Below are 11,585 nucleotides of genomic sequence, written 5' to 3' on the forward strand. Positions count from 1 at the left end.
GTCTGATGTGATCATAATCTGGAGAGATTTGAAGGATCAGAGTGTGCTCGACTCCTTGAGGGGATGTATGGATACACACTTGGTGTGTGTGTGTGTGTGTGTGTGTGTGTGTGTGTGTGTGTGTGTGTGTGTGTGTGTGTGTGTGTCTGTGTGTGTGAGTGTGTGTATGCACACTTTCAACTCCCTTTGAAGGTTTGAAGTTATGAGGCACTCCACCCTTTAAAGCGCCTGATATCAGTCACACACTCTCTTTCACTCACACGCACACACACACACAAATAAACACACACACACACACACACACACACACACACACACACACACACACACACACATACACAATGTTTCCAGGCTGTGGATGTGTGAGAGAAAGAGAGTGTGTCTGTGTGTGTACACAGGTATGTAAATGTAATTTGCGAGTCGTATGCTTGCGTGGCTTTCCTGCCGGGGATAAGTGTGTGAGCACAGTGTGTGTGTGTGTGTGTGTGTGTGTGTGTGTGTGTGTGTGTGTGTGTGTGTGTGTGTGTGTGTGTTGGAGGGAGTGGTCTGCGGGACCAAATTGAATTGCGTCCAGCCTGAGCTCTCGGCCTTGCCGCAGGAAATGGGCCAGCGATCCATTAAGATGCCTTTAGATAATCTAATTTAGCAACTAATCCTCCAAAGGAGCAGGCCACACCAGGACGACACACACACACACACTCAGTCACACACACACACACACTCAGTCACACACACACACACACACACACACACACACACACACACACACTCAGTCTCACACACACACACACACACACACACACTCAGTCACACACACACACACACACACACACACACACACTCAGTCACACACACACACACACACACACACTCAGTCACACACACACACACACACACACACTCAGTCACACACACACACACACACACACACTCAGTCACACACACACACACACTCAGTCACACACACACACACACTGCAGTGTCAAAGGAAGGCTTTAGCAGGGAACAGGAAGGGGCGTGTCTGTGTACTTGAGTGTATGAGGATTTGTGTGTGTGTGTGTGTGTGTGGATCTGAGTGTGTGTGTGTGTGTATATATGAGTGTGTGTGTCTGTGTGTGTGGTCGTGTGTATGTGGATCTGAGTGTGTGTGTGTGTATGTGGATCTGATTATGTGTGTGTGTATATATGAGTGTGTGTGTCTGTGTGTGTGGTCGTGTGTATGTGGATCTGAGTGTGTGTACGCGGGTCTGATTATGTGTGTGTGTATATATGAGTGTGTGTGTGTGTGTGTGTGTGTGAGAGAGAGAGAGACTGTATAGTGTAGACAGAAAGGTATAGGAAAGCTCAGAGTGGGAGAAGCAGGGGAGGGGAAGTCAGTGACAGACCGGATTCGATAAGGGAGGCCAAGCGTGAGGGAAAGTTGTTTCTTTCCCTTGCCTGTGTGTGTGTGTGTGTGTGTGTGTGTGTGTGTGTGTGTGTGTGTGTGTGTGTGTGTGTAAGGGGGGGGGGTTGTCACATCTCAAGCCGTCTGGTATCCCAGGGAAACCAGACATTAGGTAATGCCAGATTGAACTTGAACTTGGGAAACGGTTGGTACAACACCCGTACCCCCAAAACACACACACACACACACACACTCACACACACACACACACACACACACACACACACACACACACACACACACACACACACACACACACTCACACACACACACACACACACACACACACACACACACACACACACACACACACACACACACACACACACACACACACACACACAGTGATCAATAGGCCATGTGCCTGCAGGCCTAGAGGGCAGTAATGCTGCTGTGTGTTTTCTGAAGTGTAAAGGCCAGAGGTCTAGTGGAGGGGGGGGGGGTATGAGAGCAGAGATCCAGACAGAGAGAGAGAGAAATAGATAGAGAGAATAAAAGAGAGAGAGAGAGAGAGGAAAAAGAGAGGAAGAGGGATAGAGAGTGGAAGGGGGGGGGGTAAAGCAATCTGAGAGAGAGGAAGGAAAGAGAATGAGAGAGAGAGGAAGGAAAAGAGGCAGAGCACGAGAGAGAGAGAGAGAGAGAGGGAGGAAAAAGAGAGAGGGAGAGCTGCAGGAGAGTTTGTCTCCACTGTGCGCTCTTTGTTCAGCAAGGTAGGAAAAACTTAATCCTCACTTCCTGTCAGATGATTTCTGGCAAGCCTAGGGCGGGAGAGAGAGAGAGAGAGAGAGAGAGAGAGAGAGAGAGGGAGGGAGGGAGAGAGAGAAGGGGGGTAGATTGGTAAGACGTGTGTGTGTGTGTGTTGGTGGGGGGGTGCTGTAAGGTCTGCACAGAGAGTTTGTGGATTTTAACCCCTTCTTTGGGACTATAATGATACAGGATTCCCTGTAGTTCATTTCAGTTCAGTTCAAATACTCTTCACTGAGCCAACACAAATACACACACACACACACACACACACACACACACACACACACACACACACACACACACACAGACACACACACACACACACACACACCGTACTGTCAAACCATTTGTGAGAAACTGGAACAGTCAGCTTAGTAACAAAAAGGGAAATAGAGAGGCCACACAATCCACAGCACTCATGTTCTGTCCATAACATATACACACACACACACACACACCCACTCACACACGTACACACATACACAGACGTGTGTGTTTGTGTGTGTGTGTGTGTGTGTATGTTATGGACAGCACATTAGTGCTGTGGATTGTGTGGCCCGGTATTAACGATACGTTGATGAGTGTGTGTGTGTGTGTGTTTTGGTTAGGAAATGAGGGGTGTGTACTGGCATTGCAGGCTTTTCATTCTGTGTAGTTATTTGACAAATGTAAAAATTTTCACCTTCTTTCCCTCCTCACACACACACACACACACACACACACACACACACACACACACACACACACACACACACACACACACACACACTCACACACTCACACTTTTCCTATCTCTCACCCAGCCATAGGACTGAACAGTGTGGTGTTTGTGAGCTGCTGTGTTTCTGGTTTCTACTCAGTTTGAGTTTGCAGCCCCCAATTAACAATTACTGTCTTGTTTTCCCAACGGCTTTCTCCCGCGTGCTACGCATGATGATGGGAACACCCCTCACCCCTGTGTGTGTGTGTGTGTGTGTGTGTGTGTGTGTGCGTCTGTGTGTGTGCGTCTGTGTGTGTGTGTGTGTGTGTGTGTGTGTGTGAGAGAGAGAGACAGCCCCCTGCCCCACACCCCCTATTGATCTTAAAAGTGGATTGCATATAGATGTGGTCTTGTATTTGTACACACACACACACACACACACACACACACACACTCACATACACTGTGCCCTCTTTGTGTCTTCCGTGCTCCCTGGGATCTGTCCCACAATGCTTTGGGTCATGGGGAGAGGTGGATGTATAGGCAGAGTGTAGAGAGTGAAAGAGAGAAGGAGAAAGAGAGACAGAAGGCGAAAGACAGAGATAGGGAGAAAGAGAGAGGGGGGAGAGAGAGATATGGAGAAAGAGAGAGAGAAGGTGAAAGACAGAGATAGGGAGAAAGGGAGAGGGAGAGAAATGAGAGAGAGATAGGGAGAAAGAGAGAGGGAGAGAAATGAGAGAGAGATATGGAGAAAGAGAGAGAGAGGGGGGAGAGGGATAGAAATGAGAGAGAGAGAGAGATATGGAGAAAGAGAGAGAGGGGGGGGAGAGAGATATAGCAGACTTGTTTAGCCATCTGGTTAGGCCCCTTGTTGCATCCTTCACAAGGCCCTGGTAGTCTTCCTGAGTGACCTCATAGATGCTCTCGTCAGACCGACGACCTCATATCACACTCGCACACACGGAGTCAAATTCCTGTCCCTGTCACAGTGTTACTTTATTGGTTACATGTGGAGTCATGTCTAATCCTGTGACTGACACCGTGTTCATTTTTCTGGTTACGTGTGGAGTCATATCTAACTTTTGTCACTGACATCGCGTTAGTTTATTGGTTTCGTGTGGAGTCATATCTAACTCCCGTCCCCGAAACCGTGTTAATTTCCCTGGTTACGTGTGGGGTCATGTTTCACCTCTGTCTGACGTGGATCTAGCGGTGGTGCAGCTGTGATGGTTGCTCAATACAGACGTGGCCATATTGTGAAGGAACAGCCTTGTCTTCTGTCTCAGGATGTTTTTGCGTATTGGTACATAAATGAGAACACTGATCATGTATAAAAAAAAAAAAAAGTAGTTATATGATATATTGTAATGATAATGAACTATGATAGTGTAACATTCTTAGACATGGAAAATGGTGTGCTGTACTTTAAGTAAATCTGACTATGCCAGGGTGAGCTGGAATACCAGAGGCTCTGAGGTTGGGTTTCCAACTGGCTAACTGGCAAGAAGAATTGTTAGTTAAGAAAATGAAATGTTACTCATGATCTAAAAAGCTGTAAGTGTTTGAGAACACTTGATTTAAAACATATCTCTCTCTCTCTCCCTCTCCCTCTCTCCCTCTCTCTCCCTCTCTCTTTGTCTTTCTCTCTCTTTCTCAGCAGTCCTGGTACCTGGGCGAGCTTAGTTCCATTCCAAGTGTCGAACGGGACTCCGATTCTGCCAACAAATGTCCAGAACTACAGCATAAACCTCACTGGTGAGGCCCTCCTCCAGGCTGAGACAGGCAATTGAGAGGGCTAATCAGGGCCCCAGACCCGGGATGATTGACAGGTCCGTGGACAAACCAGCAAGCAGCACTTATACAATCTCTACTGGCCTTTGGCCCTGCCTTCCCCAGGGGCCATTGGCCAAGAACAGATGAGTGGGCGGGGCTGAGCTTTCTCTTCGTGGTCCCATTGGCCAGCCAGTCTTTGTGTGAGGACGTTCCTTGGATGTTTTTTGAAGATACTGTGACGTTCCCCCATCCCCTTACAAAACTTTAGATGCCTTAATGTTTGCATGACATGCTAGTCTCTCTCTCTCTATCTCTCTTAGTATCTCTCTATCTACCTATCAATCTCTATCTCCGTCTTTATTATTTTTTTTACGTGACAGTCTCTAGTCTTGGTTTACGGAGCAGGTGTAGGGGTTAAGTCTCACACTGACTGTCTGGCTGGTTGGGAGGGAGGGGGTCGGATCATGAGCGAAGACCCAGCGAAGTCGCCCTCCTCCTGGGGAAGGCCACCAGCTCATCCATTCACTGCAGAGGCATAGGAACACTTCTTTTGTGAACTTTGAATGTTTTTTTTTGTTTTGTTTTTCTTTCTTTTTCTTTTCTTTTTCTTAGAATTTTCACATTACCATGATGCAGATATGTTGTTCCAAAACCTGTAGTCTTGCTGGTCCTGTACTTACGTTTTATTTTTCAACGATTGCTTGTACATTACAGAGTTTTAAACTCTAACTGAAACAGTTTAAAAAAAAAAACATGAAACCTATATTATTAGGTTAGGTGAATGACCCCTTTTTGAACAATTCAGATATCTCCTTTAAAAAGGATCGAAAATGAAAAAAAAAGACAAAAAAGAAATGATCTCATAAGAGGCAAGTGCAATTGAATGATCTTACTGAAGGGAAGCTACCATAGTCTGTGCCCTGGGACTCTAAAGGAAGGGGAATACGTGATTGTTTTTTCTAGAAAACATTAAAAGAAAAAACAGTTTTGAGTTGCATCCTCGATTCTGAAAATGGGGGAACAAAATTGAACACGAGTCACATCCGATTTGGTTTTGGGGCGTGTGGCAGGTGCAGAAGTAATTATGGGATGCAGAGCACTCAGAGAGAACCCTAGCAAGGGCTAGCGCCAGTTTCAACACTATTTATTTAGAAAAAGAAAACAGCAAAAGAAAAGAAAAGGAAGAAAACAAAGCAAAATAAAGCAGATATAAGAAAAGTGTGAAACGAAAAAACACACATTGTGTATAAAAATGGCTTGCGATGACGCACCGTCATCATCCGCGCAATCATGAGTCTTTTGGCCGTGGGCTTAAGAAGCAACTGTTTACAGAGAGAAAAATTCAAACTTGCCGCCGCTCGGAGAGAAAGAAAACGAAAAAAAACAATGGAAAGACAAGCAGTAGAACACAGGCTATCGAGCTCATTTAAGAAACGCCTTGTGTGCGTATGCGAATGTGTGTGTGCGTTTCTTTGCATATGTGTACGCACGCGTGCGTGTGTGTGTGTGTGTGTGTGTGTGTGTATTATGAGTACTCCTGCAATTATCCAGCCCCTGTCGAGATGGGAGTGAGTTGGCTGCATGCTAGCCCAGATCATCAGAGCCTGAAAGGGTTGCACTCTCTCTCTCTCTCTCTCTCTCTCTCTCTCTCTCTCTCTCTCTGTCTCTCCCTCACTCTCTCTCTCTCTCTCTGTCTCATTAACGAAAGAAGTAAATAAGCGAACACACAGCGGTGCATGGCAGGTCTCGCTTGCCTCTCCAATCCAGATATATTTATATAACTAATCTTTCCAATAATCTTAATTTGCACGAAAATATATAGTCCACATTACGTGCCTTGCCTTTGAATATAGAGATGACATCCCTAGACAGTTGGCAGACCCTGGGGCAGGTCTGGGCCGAGTGAGAGCCAGGTCCCAGCCAGAACTCAGCGGGATCTGTCACAGAGTCTGTCTTTATCTGGGTCACTACACTTGTTTTTTGCTGCATTTATTACCATTTTAGACAAAAAAAGAAAAAATTAACATTTTTACGATAAGAAATATTTTGTACTCTGGATGAAATTGTGACATTGTTGATTTTTAACTTCATTTACTATATATCACATTTACAGTGCATATCAAGGCTGTGTATAGATGCCGTTCTAAAAGTGTATAATCAACCAGCATTATTTTTTTCAGTATTTCCTGTGTTTTTTGTTTTCTAATAACCCTTCATTTTTTCGTTTATTTTAAATAGTTTTTTTGTTCATTTGTTTTTGTTTTTTATCTTCCAGTTATTATTGGGGAGGGAGGGGGGGCAGTCAGATTTATTGAAAAAATTATGCAATACCAAGTTTTGCCTATGTAGGTAGTGCTTATAGCTATGTGGATTATTAGAAGCTAGTGTGGAGATAGACAATATTGTAATACATTTATTTTGTTGACGTTGATGTTGTCATTGTTGTTGTTGTTGTTGTTGTTGCTATTGTTGTTGTTGTTTTTCCTCTTTTTTTTCTTTTTTTCTTTTATTGACCAAAGTGGGAACTGCTTTCTATGCAGTATTATGGTCTGTTTTTAGTATACTGAAAGGAGGAAAGAAGTGTGTAAGAGTTGTTTTGTTTTGTATCGGTGCTGAGGGGAGGAATTGCTGTTTTGGTTGTTTGTTTGTTTGTTTCTACATTTGCAGTGCGGCTGTTAAGAAAAGCTTCCTTGGTCTAATATGGCTGCAAAGTCACTGATCTGTCTACTGTGACGACGTTTGAAAAAAAAAAAACTGGCTCCTGATTCAAACGAATTCACCCGGGGTGCTAGCTCCCGACCGGGACCACGCTCACGTCCACGGGAGAGAAGGCTTGACTTGAGAGAGACAATCATTACGGAGAGACATCAGAGTAGAGCAGCGTGCAGCAAGACCCTCTACACTACCTGTAGAAAGCACCGGAATTAACAAACAAGGCAATGCAGGATAGGTCACCAATCACACGGCCGCAATCTTAGACACGGTAATAAGACAGTTCGTCACAGATGGTGATGGGTATTTGATTGTCTTCGGTAAAGCTAGTTTAGGAAAAAATCAGTGTTGGTCACTCGAGGTGGTTCGCTCGTAAGTCAGTAACCAGCCTCTGCTCGAACCCTGGCCTCTGTGTCACCAATGTGTCTTCAAAAAGGTGTGAACACTATCCTTAACTTATGATATCGTATCTGCATATTGTAAGTACTTATATGCAAATCCCAAGTAGATGCCTTAAAAATATACAACTACGAAGTGACTTGTTATGAATGCGCTACAATCACCCTTATGCACTTATGAGTGTGTGAGACTTGTCACAATCAGCTTGACAGAGGCTATCCTTTAACCCCCCCCCCCCCCCCCCCCCCCCAAACCCAGCAGCGACACTCCCCATTGCAAACATCAAACCCATTTTGCACTGCAGATGGCAGTTAGGACGAGGTTACACGACTCTTAAGGAAGAGCTATGATTTCAGTGTTGGTCTTCGATTTTTTTTACAACGTATTTCTTTTTGAGATAAGCTATGGTCCTCAGGGATAGGGATGACCGAGCTCATCCCTTCGGCCTGGGGGACCTCGGTAACTCGAACAAAAGCATAGAGCAGGCAGGCGATCGTCTTCCCCCATCGTCCTTCCGAATATGCATCTAGTCCGAAACGAACATCAGTGAAAGAAAAAAAAACTGAAAGAGAACAAAGCTTCGATGTCATTTCGCAGGTCATTCGTTATCAGTTCAATCATGAAGCTTCATAATAATCACAATCAGTCGCAAAGATAGGAAACGTAAAATGCACTTAATCCTGTTCACTGTACCTCTGTGGCACTGTCCCAGAGAAGCCTAATAAATACCTTAAAAAATAATAAATAAAAATAATAAATAAGAAACAACAACTCAAGTCAAGCCTGTCTTCTCCTTCTTCACCCTGATGTTTATTCTGATTTTATTAAACAAAAAGAAAAAAGACAAAAAAAAAACAGAAGCCACCCCGTCATATGTGCACTGTTCTGTGTTTTTTTTAATTTTCGATTGTCTTTTTTGGCCGAGAGAGAAGTAAGTGCTTTGCAGCCTTTTGGCCACTGGCGAAGCCACAGAAGTGCATTTTCCTCTGGGGTGACTGGGGTGTCAGGGTCATTGGTCGGTGTGTGTGTGTGTTGTGTCTGTGTGTGTGTGTGAATGTGTGTGTGTGTGTGTTGACTGGCAGCGAAGGGGACGGCAAGAAGAAATGGGTTGCACTCTGGCAAAGGTAACAGCAATAGTTCTTTATTTCTAGTTTATTTCTGCTCCAGTTACGTGTGTGCATGTGTGTGTGTGTGTGTGTGTGTGTGTGTGTGTGTGTGTGTGTGTGTGTATGTTAGTGTGAAATAGACAGAGAAAGAGATAGAGAGAGAGAGAAAGATGACAAAATGGCTCTGACACTATTCGATGAGGGTCTCTTTTTAAAAAGCCTGCCTTGTAGACAGAAGTTTGTACACTGTAAGATGTTTCAGTTGTTTGTGTTCCTCTCTTCCTAACTCTGACACCCTCATTTGTAAAGGATAAATCATCCTTTAGATATTTGACAGGATATGATTGAACTCCCTTTTTCTGGAAAGAAAAAAAAAAACAAGCAACAAAACACTTGTGGATATCTGGACTTGAGTTAGAACTCTCCAGGATTCCGTAAAAAAAAAAAACAATTAGTATTAACTAATTGTTATTAAATAATTATTTTTTATTTCATATTCCTGTGCTTAAAATGTTTGGGGAAATCCCTGTATGGAACTGTAAATGTTTAAAACAAAATGATGAAGGTCTTTTTGTTGTGTTTAGTGTTGATTAACTTGGAATTTTTGGAAACATTTCATAAATGTTTTGGAGTGTAGTTTTTTTGTTAGCGTGCCCGTAGAGAGAGTGTTATGTGATTATTACGTGGTATTTGACATGGGAAGAAAAAAATAAGATAATAAATTGATGTTGAGTAGGGTCATGTTGCAATGTCTTGGGCGATTGGGAGCATCCTTTGGTCACTTTAGAATGAATGGCCCCTGTGACGATCCAGCCAACCAAGTATAGCAGGGTATTGTCAGAAGTGACGTCGACATAGATCATTCTACTGTCTCAGAATGCTGAGGAAAGTATGTGTTGTTTTCCATCCAAGCCACCACAGTGCAGTGTACAGAGGTCCTTTCCTAAAAGGCACGATTTCTTTTTTGTTTCCTCTCTTCTTTTTTTGGCTTCTCAAGTGGGTGCTGGCAACGGGGCTTTTCCATTTCACGTTGTTTACATGGGTCTGTCATGACCAGTCAGGCTCGCATGACTTCAGCTAGTAGCATGAGGCTGGGTGTCAAAGGGGGGACTACAAATCCCACGATGCTCGGGGCAGGCCCAAGGGGTGTTTCCTTAGATTGAGCCAGAATGGAGGTCAGTTTCGTGAACACAGCTGAGCATTTTGCACACTGTTTCATCCAGGATGGCCTCCTACATGCAGTGTTATTGTCTGGTTACAGCGCCTGGGTTGGAGTGCCTACTTGACTAGAGTTGTATGGACATTCTAGAACGCCCGTAGAACATTGCATGGCGGGTCTGGATGAATGTTGCCCCATGTTGCCATGGTAGCCAGCGATTGCCCTCACCACAGCGTACAATGTTCCACGGCTGATGAGATCACAATGGTCATTTTCCTTACTTCCTTTGTGTTGCAGTTGGCACTGTGTATTTTTCCCTTTCTACCTAATGTTTAGAGCTGTCTGTTTAGTGTTGTTCCTCGTGGGCTGACTCCTTACCCGCCACATGGGAACCTACAGAGGTGTTGTTGTTTCTGATAGCATACAGGTTCTTATCCAGTCCTACTGGACTCTTCTTCGCTTTTGTTTTTCCTTCGTTTCACAGAAGCAGGTGTCTGTGTGTTAGCGTAAAACAGCCATGGTTGTTAAGATCCGTCAAACATTTTCCCCCGTATGCAAGGAGGATCCGACATACCCCAGCAGTGTCTCCGGATTTAGTGCTGAACATATGGGCAGAGGGGGGTGGCAGGGCAATAGAGTGCCACAGGTTGTGTGTGTGTGAGAGTGTGTGTGTGTGGGGTAGAAGGGAGGGTGGGGGGGATGTTGGTTTGGAGGGTTAAACCCCCCCACACGCGGGAGTGTTCTCTTTCACGGGCATTGACTTTGGCATGAGCGTACATCAGGTCGTTGTAAACAGGAACGTAATGTTGAATAAAAACCAGCATATTATTAAATCATTTACCAAAAAACACAACAAAAAGACAAAAAAAAACAAAAAAATGTTTTTAAAGCAGTGCCTGTTCAAGCTTACAGTCTCAGTGGATTTTTTTTTTTTTTTTCCGTTTGTAAATAGAAAAGGATAGATTTTTTTTCTCGTCATTGATAAAAAAAAAAGAAAAAGAAGAAAACGTTGACAACTTCAATCTAAACAGAATGTGTGGGGCTCCCCTTCCCAAATCTGTTCTCTCTTGGTTTTACTTTGGATTTGTCTGCTTTCGTTTTGTTCTCTTCAGTTTTTCTCTTCTTTTTTGTTTTGTTTCGTTAGTTTTCGACACGTGTCTCCTACAGTGACTCTTTCCGTTCTCCTCTCTTGTACTTCGTTCAGTTTTCAAGCCCTTAGTCAGTTGGGATGACGTGCCCCTTGTGTCTTGATATTTCTTTGAGGAGATTTAAAAAAAAAAAAAAAAAAAAAAAAAAAATCGTAAATAAATAGTTGGGCTGTGTGTTTCTTTAGATCGTCAATGCTACATTTTAGTACAACGGTAGATGACAAAACGTCAGTTGAAAAAGTCAAAATAATGCTTGCCAGCTGCACAGCAGGGGCCATTTTTGTTTTTTGGGTCTTGTGGCACTTTTAAACCCCCTTTGGCTAACCCCCAAAACCATGGCAACGGGTGGATCGGAACAAAATGACAACATTTAGCTGTGTTTAGAAGGGTAGTTAGC

General features: G+C 44.0%; 1 protein-coding gene across 8 annotated transcripts in view; it reads left to right on the top strand.

The window, feature by feature from the left end:
• LOC308382254 (nuclear factor 1 B-type-like) overlaps positions 1-8,002 on the top strand; it is a 126,102-nt gene extending 118,100 nt beyond the window's left edge. For 7 of the 8 annotated variants that reach the window (XM_080859952.1, XM_080859951.1, XM_080859954.1 and 4 more), the window contains one exon: positions 4,549-8,002. In XM_080859952.1, coding sequence (XP_080716078.1) covers positions 4,549-4,681 — 133 coding nt within the window. In that variant the 3' untranslated portion in view covers positions 4,682-8,002. The remainder of the gene's footprint in view (positions 1-4,548) is intronic. The other variant, XM_080859955.1, reaches the window with a different exon arrangement.
• Positions 8,003-11,585: the final 3,583 nt, after the last annotated feature.

This window comes from Sprattus sprattus (genome assembly GCF_963457725.1).
Source record: "Sprattus sprattus genome assembly, chromosome: 21".
NCBI lineage: Eukaryota > Metazoa > Chordata > Actinopteri > Clupeiformes > Clupeidae > Sprattus > Sprattus sprattus.